General features: G+C 48.0%; 1 protein-coding gene across 1 annotated transcript in view; it reads right to left on the reverse strand.

The window, feature by feature from the left end:
- The window catches only part of PKD1L3 (polycystin 1 like 3, transient receptor potential channel interacting), a 1100724-nt gene that overhangs the window by 878766 nt on the left and 202803 nt on the right, over nucleotides 1-19155 (reverse strand). The window contains exons 8-9 of the mRNA XM_086945530.1: nucleotides 7970-8098; nucleotides 6242-6461 (exon numbers count right to left, since the gene is read on the reverse strand). Of these exons, the coding sequence (XP_086801656.1) occupies nucleotides 6242-6461; nucleotides 7970-8098 (349 nt within the window). The remainder of the gene's footprint in view (nucleotides 1-6241; nucleotides 6462-7969; nucleotides 8099-19155) is intronic.

Here is a 19155-nt window from a genome sequence, read left to right on the forward strand (position 1 = left end):
TCCTGTTTAAACTGAAGGAACGGGTCCTGAATACAGAAAGCCTGCAGCTCACTCACCCTCCTTACTGACGTTAGAGCCAGCAAGAGAGCTGTTTTCCATGACAAGTATTTGAGATCTGCTTTATGCATTGGCTCAAAGGGGTGTTTCATCAACTGCGCCAGGACAATATTGAGCTGCCATGTAGGTGGTAAAGGTCTCACTGGAGGATAAGTCCTGAATAAGCCTTTCGGAAACTGCTTGACTAGTCTATTGGACCATAGGGAAACACCAGACAAAGAGCGTCTGAACCGAGATATGGCTTCCAGGTGGAATTCGATTGAGGCATGAGCCAATCCCGAGTTGGCCAGGTGAAGCAGGTAGGGCAGAAGTTGTGCCAGAGATGACGAGAACGGGTGCTGTTTGTTAGCTTTACACCATAAACAGAATCTCTTCCACTTAAGAATATGTATTATTGGTACTGTCAGCCCGGGCCCGGGCTAAGATGACCCAGCAGTCCTGAGGGATATCTAAGTCCTGGAATTCTCTGAACTCAGGAGCCAAGCCGATAATCTGAGAGATGTCAGATCTGGATGCTAGACTTGCCCCTGGTTCATAGTGAGGAGATGCGGGTAAGGCCTGAAAGGAATCGGAGGCTCCAGCGATAGAAGGTGGAGTTCTGTAAACCAGTGTTGGCGTGGCCACGCTGGGGCGACCTGGATCAGTGTGCAATGCTCTGCTTTCAGTTTCCGAAGGACCCTGGGGATCAGGGGAAATGGAGGAAAAGCGTAAGCAAAGACGTTGCACCATGCGATCGAAAATGCATCCCCTAGAGATCCTTTCTGGGGAAGCCAGCTTGCATAATGTTGGCATTTTGCGTTGATCTCCGTCGCAAATAGATCCAGGTGAGGTCTGCCCCATCGGGAGAATACTGCGTCGAGAGCATGTTGGTCGAGCTCCCACTCATGGCAAATGGAGCGTTGCCTGCTTAGTGAGTACGCCAGGGTGTTGTCTGCTCCTGGGACGTACTCCGCCCTCAGCGAAATGTTATGTTGGAGTACCCACTTCCAAATTCGCTGTGATTCTTGAGACAACGTCATGGATCGAGTTCCCCCTTGCTTGTTCTAATAGTGCATTGTGGTGTGTTGTCCGTCCTCACAAGCACTGGGGAGTTCCTGATTCTGGGCAGGAAAGCTCGAACAGCCAGGTATACTGCCCTCAACTCTAACAGGTTGATGTGGAGCAGTTTTTCTGCCGGCGACCACTGACCGTGTATCTGAAGTTCCTGCAGGAACGCACCCCATCTTTCCAATGATGCATCTGTTGTTATCACGTGTGGGGAGATTGGAAGCAGGAATGGAAGGCCCTGGTTCAGGTTTTTTGTTTGAAGCCACCAGTGCAGGGCCTTCACCATGAAAAGGAGTGATCCTGATTAGATCATCGAAGGATCCCGTACACTGGATCCACTGAGATGATAACGCCTCCTGTAAGGGACGCATACGGAGGCGGCAGTGTGGTATTAGGAGGATGTTGGAGGACATCATTCCTAGCAGTGACTTGAAAAGTCGCACCTTGATGGTCTTATTGCCTGAATGTGGGCTGCCAGCGACCTCAGTTTGACCTGACGCTCCTGTGATGGAAAGGCCTTCTCCTGATGTGTGTCTAGAATTCCTCCCAGGAAAGTGAGGCGTTGAGAGGGCTGCAGTACTGACTTTTCCTGGTTGAGTGTAAGTCCTAGACTCTCGAAGAGCTGAAGACAGGCGTTGGAAGATCTGTTCACGCCTTCTAGAGTGGGAGACTTGATGAGCCAGTCGTCTAAGTAGGGGAATACCTGGTGATGGTGCTGGCGAAGGTAAGCTGCCACTGGAGATAGGCTTTTTGTAAAAATGCGTGGCGCCGACTTCAGGCCGAATGGCAACACTCTGAACTGGTAATGTCTGCCCGCCACAGAGAACCTTAGGTATTGGCGGTGACTTTTGTGGATGAGTATGTGAAAATAGGCGTCCTGGAGGTCTAAGGACACCATGAAATCCTTGGAATTGAGTAGCTGTAACACCTCCTGAATGGATACCATACGGAACGATTGTTTTTTGAGGTATCTGTTGAGGTTCCTTAGATCCAGTATAGGTCTCCATTTCTTCTCCTTTTTTCGTATCACGAAGAACCGTGAATAGAATCCTTTCCCCCTCTGACCTCTGGGAACTCTTTCTACGGCTCTTTTCTGAAGCATTAGTGAGAGTTCCGCTTGAAGGAGATGAAGATTCTTGTGTTGCATAGGACATGGGGGGTTCGAAGGAGGAGTGTCCACGAACTCCAGAGTATGGCCGAAGCGACCCAGCTGGAGAACCCAACGATCCGTCGTTATTTTTTGCCAATTGTGGAGGAAGTTGGAAATTTTCCCTCCAACTACGTAACGTGGAGAAGAAGTGGAGGCCTGTTGGAGAAAGAAGTCATTGCCTTCTGGCGGAATCTTTCTTTCCTCCTCTTCCTCGAAAGGAAGACTTATTGTATGAAGACTGGCCTTGTTGCTGCCTCTGTTGGTATTGAGGCTTGTATTGCTGGGACGAGATGTAGGAGGATTTGTATCCCCGATAGCCACCTCTTGTCTGCTGGCCTATTCCTCTGGAGCCCCGATAGGAAGTATTCTTGTACTGGAGGGTACCCAGGGCTTTTGCGGTCTCGGTATCCTTCTTGATACCCTGCAGCATCTCATCAATATGCTTCCCAAAGAGAAGCTCTCCGTCGAACGACATGTCCAGTACCTTGGCTTGGACTTCCGGCCGGAAAGATGTAGCTTTCAGCCAGCCTTGGTGCCTAAGGACCGCTGCCCCCGCCAGCTGGGGAAATCCTGTAGAGGCGATATCCATCGCCACGTCAATAATCTCTGAGGCGGACCGCTCTCCCTCGAGGAGGATCTTCTTTACCTCTTCTTTCTGCTCCCCTGGCAGTGTGCCTAGGTATGGGGCAACATCTGCCCACATCTGGCGATTGTAACGCCCCAAGAGCGCAAGCGAGTTTGCCGCCCTGACATTAATGGCCGACATCGACGAGAACCTCTTCCCGATGTTATCTAGTTTACGGCCTTCCTTATCTGGAGGCGTAGTCAGCGCAGCAGTTGGGTTGTTGGATTTCCGCTGCGTGGCCTGTGTAATCACGGAGTCCGGTTTAGTATGGCCTGTAAGGCATGCCGGAGCCGTGTCCGAGGCCTTGTACTTTTTGTCAAGCCTGGTCGGCACTGGAAGTAGAGATGAGGGATTTTGCATTATCTTTACCCCCTGGTCCCTGATGTGTTCAACAATAGAGATTGACCGAACCGTCTTCTTGAATGGCTCCTTAAAGTCATATAGGAAGCAGTCCTGAGGTTGCGTGGTCATCTCTATTTTGAACCTTGCTGCTGCTCGCTCTATAACATTATGAAACCCCCGATATCTTTTAGAGGTGAATCCGCCTGTGCCTGGTCTGGGGATGCCAGATGTGAAATGATACAGTCATTCCACTCATCATCCTGTATTTCTCCCTCTTCCTGTTGACCTTCCTTGTCTTCTTCCACTGCTTCCTCTTCATCCGAAGATTGTTGAGGAGGCAAAGATACAGGATCCGGATTAATGACCAGCGGAGGTGGTCTAGGGCGAGGAGGAGGAGCTGGTGTCACGAGTTGTGGTGGCACTACTGAAGGTGGCGGAGTAGGCGGAAACCGCTGTTTGTAGTCCGCTATGAGGAATTGGAGGTCCGTGACTATTGAGGCCGGAAGGCACACCATAGGTTGTGAAGGAGGAGGCGATTGATATTCCTCATGGTATGGGACTTCTGCCTGACCCATATCTTCATAATCCGAACTCTCATGGACCTTGACATTTAGCTGTGATGGACGTGTTGCAGTGTGGAACATAGCGCCATCATCAGAGTCCTCAGTCTCCAGTAAGTGGACCGGTGGCAGTGGCTAGACTCTGCTAGGAGACGTAGCCTCTGGCGTCAGCGTACGCGTTGACATCCTGAAGTGTGTATAGGTATACTTCAGCTTAGGAGAGCCTTCCGTCGACGGGCCCGTTGACGGGGTGGTCGACGGTGGGATGCTGACAGCCACAGCAGACCTCTCTGTCGTCTTCGCCGACGACGTCGTCGTTGACGGTAGCATCGTCGACGGTGGTTTCTTCGTCGACGGCAGTGTCGACTTTGGAGTTGCCGTCGCCGGCTTCGTCGACAATCTCGCCGTCGACGGCTTCGTCGACGCTGGTGTCTACGTCGATGGCTTCGTCGTCGATGACATCGTCGACAAGGTGGTCGTCGACGTCGATGGGACTTTCGTCGACGATGATGGTTTCGACTTCGTCGACGAAGAAGCTGTCGTCGACGGAGGCGTCGTCGACGCTCTTTTGACAGGGATAATAGATGTTATAGACCTACCGGACGACGACGATGCTGAGGTAGATGTCGTCAAGGTGGTGAAGGCCAATGCTGTCGATGTAGAGATGGTTACTGTCGACGCTGTCACAGGCATGGCAGAAGACACCAGCACAGGCTTCTTGAAGGTGGCTTCCTGAAGAGGAGTCTTAACTGCCATGGCTTTTGGACGACCCTCTGAAGACTTAGGCGTCTTCTTTTGAGGTGGCATATTAGACGGACCTGGAGATGTCTGTCTTGGCCTTTTGGAAGAGGAGTGCGAGCTCCTGAAGGAACACTCGCTCTCACCTGAAGAGACTGTTTGATCCTTGTCCTTCAGTTTCTGAAGCCACAGAAGCAGGCGTCCCTCTCTGTCTTTTAGAGTCTTGACAGAGAAAGTGCGGCAGACCTTACAATCCTTGGCCGAATGGTCAGGGTAGAGACAGTAGAGGCAGTCTTCATGTTTGTCATCTACATGCAGTCTCAGCTTACTACCCGAGGCACAAGGTCTAAAGAGCCCTTTTTAGGAGTGGTAGACATTGTATACTCTAGCACTCCTCCACAAGAGTAAATATGAAGAGAAAAATATGGAATAAATCCAGAAATACCAGAAACCTGAGCAGAGCTCAGTGGAGACTCCCTTAGCACGACGTACGGTAGAAAATCTGAGGGACTAGGGATCCTTCCAGGAAGGTTCTAGAGGGTGGTAGTAGCTGATTGGCTCCTGGCCAAAGTTTGGTCCTTTTTTTACAAAAGGACTCAGATAGGTTACTAATGTGAGGCCTCCGGCCTATTAGTGTATATATGTCTTTATGACATTACTATTTTTATGTAATGGGGACTCCCACCCCGACGACGGGGAATGATTCAGGCATGTGAATCTATGAAAGATACCCATAATACTGGATAACATAGTACTATGAATGGCTGGTTCTTTTAAAACATGATATGGAAAACAAGAAGGTAGTTCTGAAATGGGAGGCAGTTTCAGAAGGCATATGCTTCAACTGAAGAACTGAAGAACTGCAGCCATTGGATATGCTTTAACTGAAGAACTGCAGCCATTGGTCAGATTCTCCAGGGCCGGACTGGGAACAGCAACCAGCACTGGCAGATTGCTGCTCAACCCGCCCTGGGACCAGGGAGGGGGGCGGAGTGAGAAGGGTGGATTGCAGGGGACGCGAGGAGCTAATAAGAAGCACCTCTCCTGCTTTTGTTACAGGGGGCCGATATTGCAATGCTGTAAAACCACTCCCAGTGACAAAAATGCCCCCCATGGCCACAGAACGACCCCACTCCTCTGGCCCACCGGAAAAATGAGCAGTGGAGTCATATATGGGAGGCGTCTTCATGATCTATACAAAGCCAATAGAATTGTATTGACTTCTAAGGTTGCAGACTACAGAGTGGGGGGCTGTGATGTATGTGTGTGTTTTTTTGAAGGGGAACATGATGTTTACATTTGACCCTGTTCCTCTGTCCAAAATGAAACCTTAAATGTTGTGGTTTGCAAAACAGTTGCGGTTATAAAGTAGATCATGCAGAAAGAATGCTCAAACGACTTTGAAAACAGTGTTATGCCTGTCAGTGTGAAAGATGTACCTCTATGGAGTGTTGGTGTGATATTCATCCATACAGATGAATGAGGTCAGTGCAGCCAAGAGTGTACTTTTGGGTTAGTGACTGGTTGTCACGTGTAACTCTCTAACTCTCTCTTATTTCATACTGCTTCATTAGTAAATATAGTCGGGACCACAATGCAATACTGAAAACAGCAATGAATGAAAGATTAGAAACTACACATTTTCTTCACAAACAATGGAAAATGAATAGGACCACCTATGGATGATAGAGGCATGCAATCTCTATCAGAGGACACCCTTACCGTTATCAGTGAATGTGGTGTACAAGTCAAAGTGGGTGCTATTAGGTGTATACTGGAATCCCAGGTAAAGTTCAACTGGAAGAAGCAGATCCGGCTCTATATGGATGATCACAGAATCTTCCTCTGACGTTACATTCACACCAACTTCCAACAACTGATTAATCTGGACACGTCTCCATGCAGGAGAGGCAGAAGTGTTTTCATTTCTGGCTAATATAATCTGGAAGGTCAAATGAAAGCAGTCACATACGATGAGTTGAGCCACCCATGAAGAAGTCAGTTAAAGCGAGAGTGTTGTGCTATTGTAGGTATACATTGGTATTTACATAGCGTAAATCTAGCTCGGAAACAACGTAGAACTGTACGTTAGTGTGTTTAAAAGACAATCTACAATATTGTGTGCATCAAGTGGGGATTACACAAATACATTTCATGCATTCGATTAATATTTTAGGTACACAGATTACTCAGAATCACACAATGTTGAGTCAATCGAAGAGGCCAGAATCCAAACTTGGGTCACCAGGTGCCAGTCAGCAGCACTGCCACTATGCCATTTCAACATCTACAACCATCAAGTTTAGTTGTCAGCTGAGATGACTACAGTTACACATAAGGAGACCAATCACATAAAAGGACAGCAGCTTCAGAAGAGAAGAGCAATCACAAAGACATAGAAGTCACAGGCGGAAAGGAATCACAGAAAAGGAAAACAGTCAAACAAGAGAAAAGCAGTCTGACAAGAGCAGAGTAATCATATGAGAAAAGAGCAGTCAAATGAGAAGAAAGCAATCACAGGAAAGGAGTACAGCAACCTAGCAAGAGAGTATTCACAGAATATGAGGGCAGTCTCACCAGAGGAAAGGAATTGTCACTTGAGAGGAGAGGAGAGCAGTTATATAGCAGGAAATCAGTCATTTAAAAGAAGAAGAGTCTCATATTAGGTGGACACTGCCAAAGAGCAGAGTATACACAGGATACGAGAGTAGTCATGCTGAAAAACATCAGTCACACAGGAGTAGAAAAGTAAATTATGCATGATTGACAGTTTTCAGAAAAGCAAAAGCAAGGAACAGATCAGTGAAATGGAAGCTGATCACTCATATGGGAGTAGAGCAAGTCATCTATGAAACAATTGCCAATTAAGGGAAGAAGAGGCAGTCTGAATCAGGAGAAAACGAATATAGCAAGTTACAACGCGTGCTTTCACAGACACATTCATCTTCACAAAGCATCTTGGAATTCCCATGTTATCTAGGCATCATATACAAGAATACAGGGTTTGGTAACATATCTACCAAATAAATTAATGTTAGGAACAACAGTAATAACACACAATACAGTACAGAGTAAGCCACACAAGAACATATGCATTTTTATGGGATTTGATCACTATACAGTATCATGATCTGGGAATGCGAGTTGAATCATATGTTCTTAACCATCAAATCAAAGGCCAGGGTTCCCATTCTAAAGGACGATGCTGAGATGAAGTAAAGGGAAGCAGGTACTGCCTTGAAAGAAGTAAGGAGTAAGGCTTCTTTATTTCACTAATCAATAATAGGTGGGAGGCGCATCAGGACCTGTGCTTTTAAACCAGGCAAGCGATGGAAACGGCAAAGGTCACAGTACACGGTCAAGAGCAGCTTTCTGGGTCTGTAATCAACACGATCTCTTTAAGCACTGCAGATCCCACCCTCCCTCAGATTACCCAGGCACTAAACACACCTCAATGGTTTCCGGTATGCTGGGGACTTCAATGATTAGTTCTTCAGAGCTGAGCTCTATGCCGGCGACACTTCCCACAATCTCCTTCTCATTGACATATTTGAAGGGGTTGAAGGTCAGAGCAGCCACCTGAAGGGGAATGCAACAACATCAGAGAGGAGTGGGCTGTATTTAAACGTAGTCTGTCTGAGACAAGGAACGTACTACTAGTATGGTTGTAAAGTATTCATCAAATCTGATGATACAAAGAGAACAAGCATGTTTGTCAAACACCAGATAAAACAACCTGAGAATAGGTACTTCAATAGTTGAACATCAGAATACCGACTACACAGATATAGTGCTATAAGAATATTGTAGCAAACATACTGATAACCAAAATGGTAAGGTGCCAGGTAGTTAAGGACAAAAGTGGCAAAACGTGTCAGCTTAGACAGTAGGCAGCCAGGATGAACTTAGTATTTTTGCGTGCCACTAGGAACTTAACACTTTCTGTAACACATAATAGACTGAAGTCTGGCCATGAAGTAAAAATAAGCTTGATAAAATGGAAACTATCATGGTGTTCACAACAGGTTCCATACTGAATGCAACAATACTTGAGGACGGTTAGCTTAGTTTGTTGGATCCTGTTACTATCCACAAGACAGAATGTTGCATTGCCACTATCTCACTTGGATGTAGGATTGCTCACCCAGGTACATGTGTGAAAATCACTCTGCCCTTGTGAGATATATTGTAGGGTCATAGTCCACAGGTACCACCTATGGCTTGCTTCATCATCGGACCCTCGCCCGCTCACCTAGTGACTAAGTACAAAGTGGTAACTACGCAAACACACTACCTGTAACTCAAAACAAGTCATCTATATGATAACATACCCCTGTGATTTGTGTGATATAGGTATGTCAAGAAAAGTGAGCGTCAGAATAGGAGAACATCAAAGCAAGGTACGTTGCAGACGGGCAACAACAAAAAAGGCAGAACATTATCTTACAAAAGGACATACAACACAGGAACTCAGGTGGATAGGTCTAGAACACGTCCATTCAGAATCAAGAGACATAAAGAGAGTTCTTTTCCAGAAGGAACAGCAGTGGATTTAGTAATTATTCATGCAACATAAAGAACTGAATGATGGAATACTGTGGGGGAACATCTTAGCCTGGGCTGAAGTAAAACTGAAGGCCCAATTACAGATGTTAGGCCTCCCTGAGAGAATTAGTGGAACCCCCTAGGGTCTCAGCCCAACCCTAGGAACCCTTTGGAGTAGTGGAGCCTGAAACAATGGTCCACTCTGCTCCACCAGAGAGAATAGGGAATTAAGAAAAGTCTTCTTCTCCCAGACTATAGGTAAGGGTCAGCTTCCTCAGGGAACTGACCCTACCCCTTGTGAAGGATCTGCCCCAGAAGTGGTAAGGCCTACCCTGGCAGGACCACTGAGGGCAAGGGACCCTTCCCAGGAGGTGCCCAGACTGAAGCAGGTATCCTGCCCGTCTCGACTCAGCCACAGTCTGTTTAGGGCTACAGAGGTCAGGGATGTCAGTGGACCCCAGGGGGCCCACTGTCCAGAGGAACCCCCTCATCATCAGATTAGGGACAACCAGTCTAGTAACCCTAGCCAGAAGGATATTCCTCAACACTCTGAGGGGTCCCTCTTACCCTTAGATAGAGACATCTCCCAGATAGACTGTAGGGCAAAGGAAAACCTGGGACAAGACTGTCCAGAACATTCCCTGGCCCTCCATTGTTCCAACCAGAGGGAATCAACCCCAAGCTGTAGGCCGCCAGAGGTTGCCCCCTAGGGCCAGATATAACTCAGTCTTGGAAAGACGGGCCTCCATGGTGACCAGTGCTCTGAGGAAGCAGAGACAACCCCTATTAAGGCCTCACTTCCCTACTCAGGCACCCCACCAGCCTATTTATTTCCTTACCACAGCAGACAATAGGTAGACACCCCAACTTTTGGAGAGATTCCAAATACCTTCAGGGGAGGAACTCCTTAGTGGTCCATAAGATAGGGAGTATCCAAGCTAGTGCAGGACCTTCCTAATATGGCCACTTAGGAAATAAAGTCTCAACTGGGCAAGGTTAGCCTTATCTCCCCTGACTGGGATCCTGCTAATAGTCTATCTGCTTTCTCCCTAAAATGTTATAACATGTACTTAGGTACCCTCCAGATTGGATACTGTGGTACCCTTGTCAGTCCCTAGTAAATGGTACCCATGTACCCAGGGCATAGGTACCCCAGAGGCCTCCCATGGCCTGAAGCATGTATTATGCCACCCATGAGAGGACATGCAAAATGGAACTACAGGCCTGCCACTGCAGCCTATGTAAGCTATTGCTTGCACCACCTATGAAATATATATGTTTACTATATCTATAGGTCACTACACATAAAACCTGTAAGTGACCGCTGGCCTAAACAATCCTGAAGGCAGGGTGCTGGGTTTTACGTGACACGGTGTCCCCGCATGAGCAGAGTACCCCTGCAGCCTTCGGAAACCATTCTCCCAGGTTGTGGGTGATGCAGCCCAACATATAGGTAGAGGTGCATTATATGCTTGCGTAAAATGCTACATCAAAAATGGCTGCAATAAAACATGTGTTTGGTATCAAACACCTTGGACTCATACGTCCAGTGAGGTATGATTTCACCCCTCAAAACCAAGCTTTGTGTGTGCCGGGTCTTCCCGGTACCAGCCTTCTCGACCCGAACAGCACAAAATTGATGCTGCTGACCTGAGACACATTTCTGCCCTCCTGCTGCTGAGCCAGGCTCGACCAGAGGAAGGCAGCACAATAGGCATCCTGTCACTGGGAGGTGTGACCCCCTCCCAGGCAGGATTTTGTGTATTGGGGCTGGGTGGGCGCAATTCCAAAGTGCCTGAAAGTCTGCACGAGGGGCACATTTGGTGTCCCTGTGCATAGTCCAGTTCAAACAAGTCCTGAGAGCCGTTGGCTCCAGCTCTGGCGTGAAACTGGACAAAGGACATGGGAGTCAACCTCCCCACTGTCCTGACCCTCCCCTGGGAGGGTCCCCTGAATATGTCCAACACTCTCCCGTGGGTACTTAAGGGCCTACCTTGCTGTAGGACCCTAGATTCGACGTGGTCAAGATTTTGATCAAGAAACCACTGACCTTCCACCGTCCGGACACTCTGGACTTCGACTGGGCCCGACTTCATCTCCCTCTCCGTCCAAAGCATTGACTGTGCCTGTGCACCAGACAGGCTCCGAGCAAGATCTGTGGTGCATCAAGGACAACTGAAGTTATCTCCCTTGGGGTGAAGGTCCCGTGCTCTCCATGCCACTGGAGTTAAGCTATCCTGGCTGATGAGGGGTGAAACCCTGACACTGGTCCTAGGATGCTTGTTTCCAGTCCAAGGAGGACCTGGCCTGGCAGTTCGGGCTGGACTGTTCCCATTGGGCACAGGGTCAAGATTGATCTGCATATGGCTGGGTTTAAATTGGAATGGCATGGGGAGCAAAAAACGATGGATTTAGGCCCAGATCTCTGTACTGGGGTGAATGTATTGCATTGTTCTGCATTCTGTCTATCAATTTTTCTTTCTGCATTTGTCTCCCTGAGTGGGACGGGTATGCCCAGAAGTGGGTCCTTTGCTCTCCATGCCACTGTAGTTAAGCTATCCTGACTGAAAAGCCGGTCCTAGGATGCTTGTTTCCAGTCCAGGGAGTGCCCGGCCTGGCAGTTCGGCCTGGACTATTCGCATTGGGCACAGGGTCAAGACTGATTTGCATATGGCTGGGTTCAAATTGGAATGACATGGGGAGCACAAAAACGATGGATTTAGGCCTAGATCTCTGTAATGTGATGAATGTATGACATTGTTCTGCATTCTGTCTAACATTTGTTCTTTTTGCATTTGTCAACCTAAGTGGGACGGGTATGCCCAGAGGTGAGTCCCGTGCTCTCCATGCCACTGGAGTTAAGCTATCCTGGCTGATGAGGGGTGACGTCCCGAAACCGGTCCAAAGATGCTTGTTTCTAGTCCAGGGAGGACCTGGCCTGGCAGTTCGGGCTGGACTGTTCCCATTGGGTACAAGGTCAAGACTGGTTTGCATACGGCTGGGTTTAAACTGGAATGGCATGGGGAGCAAAAATACGATGCATTTAGGCACAGATCTCTGTACTGGGGTGATAGTATGGCATTGTTCCTCATTCTGTCCATCAATTGTTCTTTTTACATTTGTCACCCTGTGTGGGACGGATAAGCCCAGACGTGGGTCCAGTGCTCTCCATGCCACTGGAGTTAAGCTATCCTGGCTGATGAGGGGTGAAACCCCTAAACGGGTCCTTGGATACTTGTTTCCAGTCGAGGGAGGACCTGGCTTGGCAGTACGGGCTGGACTGTTCCCATTGGGCACAGGGTCAAGACTGATTTGCATATGGCTGGGTTCAAACTGGAATGGCAAGGGGAGCAAAAAAACGATGGATTTAGGCCCATATGTCTGTACTGGGGTAAATGTATGACATTGTTCTGTATTCTGTCCATCAATTGTTCTTTTTGCATTTGTCGCCCCGAGTGGGATGGGTATGCCCAGATGTGGGTCCCATGCTCTCCATGCCACCGGAGTTAAGCTATCCTGGCTGATGAGGGGTGAAACCCCGAAATCGGTCCTAGGATGCTTGTTTCCAGTCCAAGGAGGACCTGGCCTGGCAGTTCGGGCTGGACTGTTCCCATTGGGCACAGGGTCAAGACTGATTTACATATGGCTGAGTTCAAACTGGAAAGGCATGGGGAGCGAATAAAGGATGGATTTAGGCCCAGATCTCTGTACTGGGGTGAATGTGTAACATGTATGGAGAAAATACTGAGCTCTATAAACCCCTTTCCCACTATTCAAAACATTTTGAGGATATTGGTTCGCCAGTTCAAGCAAGGAAGCTTTCCTAATCTGGCCCTTGACAAGAGTACTCTTTAAAGCTTTACCAAGCTAGAAAGAACTTGCAAGTGGTATGTGAATAGAAACAAAGTAACCGATTTGTTTGTGATCCCCTACTTCTACAGACAGTACCACACTGGATTGCCCAAACAATTTACCTCACCTGAAATTTCCATGGGTAAAATTAAACATATCTTGATTTGGTGTATTACTCTTTCAAATGCCTTTTTGCATGCTTTAGTTGAATTTTGTGGTGCAATGGATTTATTGGCACATGCACTGAATGGAATATGCTACTTACCAGTATGCATCTGTTCTTGGCATGTAGGGCCGCTAACATTCATATCTTGTGCATAGATCGCCGCCTAGTGTTGGGTCCGGATGATTGCACCTTGTTGTCCTGGAAGAGTCTTTGAAGTATCACAAGATAGGTGGCTCCTCCCCTGGACTACAGTGCGCATGGGCATCCTCTCCATCCTCAGATTGTTTTTCGCCATTGTGGCAGAGATGGAGTCCAATACAATACAAGATGACCATGCTTACAAATAATTCTGACTACTACAGCTGCGACAGGCACCGGGGAGGATGGGTGGCGATATGAATGTTAGTGGCCCTACATGCCAAGAACAGATGTATACTGGTAAGTAGCATATTCCGTTTGAGGCATGTGGGCCGCTAAATTCATATCTTGTGCATAGAATAAATAGCAGTTTCTCCCTTAGCGGTGGTTGCCCGAGCCAGCTGCAGCAGCCTGAAAGAGGGACTTAAGAACAGCCTGTCCTACAGCACCTTGCTGCTTGTAATTGTAATTGTAATTGTAAAATAGTTTTTATAGAGCGCATGCTATCGCTCCACAGAGCATCTTGGCGCTGTAAAAACCGTAGCCTAGAATGGTGGGCCGGAAATACTACTCACATCACTTTCAAAGTACCTGAAGGTTTATTTGAGCCTAGACTAACTGTTTACTAGCCGTGTCTGGAATGTACATCAACACAGTAGTGTTTGGTGAATGTATGTATCTTATTCCATATGGCTGCTCTACATATGTCCTCTAATGGAATGTTACCCAGGAAAGCCATGGATGCCCCTAGCTTGCATGTGGAATGCGCTCTTGGGGGGACTGTTAGTGTGCGTTTAGCCTTCTGATAACAAATCTGAATACACTTAACAATCTATCTGGCCATACCTGATTTGGAAATGGGTTTGCCCTTGTGCTGTGGTGAAAAAGCGACAAAGAGTTGTTTAGTCTTCCTGAAATCTCTCGTCGTGTCTATATAGTACAGGAGAGCTCGTTTGACGGCTAATGTGTGCAGTGATCTTTCTGCTACTGAGTCTGGATTAGGGAAGAAAACCGGCAGTTCAATAGTTTGATTAATGCGGAACTTAGAAACTACCTTGGGCATGAATTTAGGGTTAGTGCGTAGCAACACCCTATTTGCGTGAACCTGTATAAAAGGTTCTTGAATGGTTAGGGCTTGCAGCTCGCTAACCCGTCTCTGCGACGTGATCGCTACTAAGAAGGCAACCTTCCAAGTGACGAACTGTATCTCACAAGAGTGGAGAGGTTCGAAGGGAGGTCCCATCAGTCTGGTCAAAACAATATTAAGATTCTAGACCGGTGAAGGTGGTCTTCTGGGTGGAATGACTCGTTTGAGTCCCTCCATAAAAGCCTTTATGGCTGGCACTCGGAACAGTGAAAGGTGTTGCCTGTTCTATAAGTAAGCCGCTATTGCCGCTAAATGAATACGTATAGAGCTGTATGCCAGATTGCATCTGTATAAATGTAACAGGTAACAAATAATGTTTTGTGTTGATGCATCCAGCGGGTTTATGTCATGGTTGGAACAGTAAATGACAAAGCGTTTCCATTTGGCAGCATAGCAGGCCCTAGTGGTAGGCCGTCTCGCCTCCTTGATGATATCCATACAATCAGGAGACAAATTCAGATACCCAAATTCTATGACTTCAGGAGCCATATCGCAAGGTTTAACTGTTGCGGATCTGGGTGCTGAACTTCGCCATGGCTCTGGGTGAGAGGACTGGGTGTAAGACGCAGTCTTTGATGAGGCACCACGGAAAGTTCTAGGAACGTGGTGTACCATGCTTGCCTCGCCCACGTTGGAGCAACTAGGATGAGAGTCGTTGGAGCAACCAGGATGAGAGTCATCGAGAGCAGTCTGAGTTTCCGTGCCACCAGAGGTATGAGCGGGGCTGGCGGAAAAGCGTACGCAAATCTGCCTGACCAGTTCATCCATATGGCATTGCCCTGAGACCGCGGGTGTGGGAACCTGGCGGCGAAGTTTGAGCATTTTGCGTTCTCGTTTGTGGCGAACAGGTCGATGTCTGGATGTCCCCACTGCTGGAAGTACGGTTGCAGTACCGAGGGATGAATCTCCCACTCGTGCACCTGATGGCTGCGTCTGCTGAGCAGATCCGCCATCTGGTTGTCCTGGCCCTGGAGGTGCTCCGCCATGAGGAAAATGTTCCTCTGAATGGCCCACTTCCACATGCTCTGAGCCAAGTGAGACAACTGTGGAGAGTGAGTACCTCCCTGCTTCTGAATGTAATACATGGCTGTCATGTTGTCCGTCCGGATCAACACGACCTTGTTGCACAGATGTATCTTGAAAGCCTTCAGTGCCATGAATATTGCCATCAATTCTAGCAGATTGGTGTGCATCCTCTTCTGTTGATCTGACCATAGTCCCTGCACTGTATAATGAAGGAAATGCACCCCCCCACACCAGGAGGGATGCGTCCGTCGTGAGCACTGCTTGTGGTACAGGCTCTCGGAATGGTTGTCCCTTGCAAAGGTTGCGTGGATTCCACCAATGCAGAGAGTTGTACGCACGACTGGCACCAACACTAGGTCCTTCAATTGTCCTTGAGCCTGATTCCACTGTCGTGCTAGACACTCTTGGAGCGGACCTATGTGCAGTCTCGCGTGCGGGACTATGAAGATGCAGGAGGCCATCATGCCTATCAACTGCAGAAACACTCGCGCCTGTAGTGAGTGTTGTGGCCTGAATTTGCGAATCAGCAGTTGCATGCTGTCGATTCGTACTGAGTTTGGCTGGGCTGTAGCCGTCACAGTGTCCAACGTCGTTCCCAAGTATTGCTGTACTCGAGCGGGTTGAAGATGCGACTTGGGATAGTTCAGAGAAAATCCCAAACTGTGCAGAAGATGAATTGTGCGGGACACGTGGCTGGTGCACTGCTGGGCCGACTTCGCTTGCACAAGCCAGTCGTCCGGGTAAGGGTAGACATGAATGTGTTGTCTCCGAAGGTGTGCCGCCACTGTCGCCAAGCACTTGGTGAAAACTCTGGGAGCAGTGGTCACTCCAAAGGGTAGCACCTTGAACTGGTAATGTTTGTTTTGTATAGTGAACCTGAGGTATTTCCTGTGTGCCTGATGTATGGGTATATGGAAATATGCATCCTTCAGATCCAGAGTTGCCAGGAAATCCCCCTGACTGAGCAATGGCAGGACCTGCTGCAGAGTCGGCATGTGGAAATGTTCTGAAAGGATGTACAGGTTCAAGGGTCTCAGATCCAGAATGGGTCTGAGAGACCCGTCCTTCTTTGGGACTAAGAAATAGAGAGAGTACACCCCTGTTCCGTGTTCCTCTAGAGGCACCAGTTCTATGGCCCCTTTTTGCAGCATGCTGGCCACTTCCTGCTGTAATAAGGTTAAGTGCTCTGCGGACATAGGATGGTGTTTTGGTGGTATGTCGGGTGGAGTGGATGTCAGTTCTAAACAATACCCGTACTGGATAAGTTGCCCCACCCACCTGTCTGTGGTAATGCCTTCCCAGACTGGCAGGAACTGCTGGAGTCGTCCCCCGACCGGTGTTATATGGTCTGGGGGCAGTGACAAGGCGTCACTGTTTGGTATTTGCTGAGGACCTGGTGTTATTATTTCCGCGTCCTCTGCCTTTGGTGCTGTTACCACGGTATCCACCTCTATTTGTCTTGTTAAAGGTGGGCTGTGCACCACCTTTACTGTATTGTGTCTGCTGAGATGTTTTCCCCCGTGACGGCCCTCTACTACCTGAGCGACGAAAAGAACCCCCTTTGAACTGTTGAGACTGCAAGGCCCCCATAGACTTAGCTGTCTCCGTGTCCTTCTTGATCTTTTCAAGAATCGTGTCAACGTCAGGCCCAAACAAGAAATCTGGGTTAACGGGGTGATTGAGCAAACTCGTTTGTATTTCTGGCTTAAACCTGAAATTCGCAACCATGCCTGCCTCCCTAGCATCACACTAGTGTTAATGGCCCTGGCTGCAGTGTCTGCTGAATCTAGGGCACACTTGATAGAAGCGTTTGATATCAGTTTCCCTTCCTGAATCAACATTTCCGCCCCCTCTCTATATGCATCAGGCAAGTGTTGCAACAGTTGCTCTAGGGTATCGTAGTGAGCCCTATCGTATCTAGCCAGTAAAGCTTGTGTATTGGCTATTCTCCAAATATTAGCTGCCTGTGCAGCAACCCGCTTCCCAAAGGCTTTCAATACTTTAGATTCTTTGTCTGGGGCAGGAGCATCACCACTAGTTTGCGAGTTCGCCCTCTTCCGGGCATTGGAGACCACCAAAGAGTTCAATGGCAATTGACCCCTTATATACGTAGGGTCCACAGGAGCAGGCCTGTATTTTTTTTCAATACGTGGGTTCACCACCCTTGCTCTGGTTGTGTCCTTGAAAATGTCATTGGCGTGCTTAACCCCATGGCTGCTAAGGCAATTCCCCTCCTGTGCTGGGATTTGCTATTCTTCATTGTTTTATGACGAGCTGGGCTCGTCATCAGTGTACGAGGAGGCTACACCATGACGAGCCCAGCTCGTCATCAGCTTGGAAGGGGTTAAGGACACCCTTCAGCATCGGCAGCGTCTTCACCGACCTGTCCGACGTAGAGAAGGTATCAAACAGAAAGTCCTCCTCAACTGGGTCTGCATGCATGACCACATCATGGTTCAACGCCGCCCTTTCAATTAGGATATATATAGGGGGTTATACCCAACTAGTGTCACTGGGACCTGGGTGATCAATGCAGTAAAAAGGAGGAGTCCCAGTAATCAAGAAAAGATTTACAAGGCAGAACATATAATAAACCAATCACAAAAGAAATCTGTTCACATTGTTTTAATCACAATGTGAATGCTTGTTACAAATATATAACGTATATTGACATGTAAATATAGCTCATGAGGTGCCCCAAAGGTAGTAAAGGACCAGGGAGGGGGGAGTGATCCTGTGAGGAGATAGTGGAGGAAGGAAGAAGGAAGTTTATTGTGACAATTAAATCAGTCAATTGGCGTTATTCGTCCGTGGAGGGCGTGGAGTTAGAAGTTAATCCTATCCCGAAACGAGCATGGTTCGCAAACCGAACCATGCTCGTTTCGGGATAGGATTAACTTCTAAAACCGTCTTCATCACGAAGCATTCTGTCCGACTGATCCGGACTACGCAAGATCGGCACCCGATCGTTGCTGCTCGGTGTGTCCCCTTCCCCCGTCCTGATGAAGACCCCACAGCAAGGATAGCAAATCTACCTGCGCTATAGAGGGTCGAAACGTCGACAACCACCCCTATCACCAACTCCACGCCCTGACCTTTCATTTATTGAACTGTTTTGGAGTATGCTGTTCTTTTGAAATGACAATTTGAACTTTGCGGTCCCCATTCCTGCACATATTGTGTAATACGGACGAATAACGCCAATTGACTGATTTAATTGTCACAATAAACTTCCTTCTTCCTTCCTCCACTATCTCCTCACAGGATCACTCCCCCCTCCCTTGTCCTTTACTACCTTTGGGGTACCTCATGAGCTATATTTACATGTCAATATACGTTATATATTTGTAACAAGCATTCACATTGTGATTAAAACAATGTGAACAGATTTCTTTTGTGATTGGTTTATTATATGTTCTGCCTTGTAAATCTTTTCTTGATTACTGGGACTCCTCCTTTTTACTGCCCTTTCAATTAGAGCGTTGAACGCCGCAGTATCCTCTGCGGGGGCTGTCTTTACTTGGTAAGACTGGGTGTCCGCCGTGCCTTGATCGTCGGTCACATCCTGCGAGTCATCCTGAGTAGATTCATCAGGATAGTTGAATTGCTCGTCATTCTGGTCATCCCCCCCACCATCCTCAGTGCGTGTGGGGGAATGAGTAAAGGCTTGTCCATAAGGCCTTACAGATTCGAAAAGGACTGGAGAGGAAGCAGAGTCTCTTTTCCTTTTGAGCGGAATTTGATAGGATTCCATTGGCTTCT

The sequence above is a fragment of the Lissotriton vulgaris genome, chromosome 12 (genome assembly GCF_964263255.1).
Source record: "Lissotriton vulgaris chromosome 12, aLisVul1.2, whole genome shotgun sequence".
In the NCBI taxonomy this organism is placed as follows: Eukaryota; Metazoa; Chordata; class Amphibia; order Caudata; family Salamandridae; genus Lissotriton; species Lissotriton vulgaris.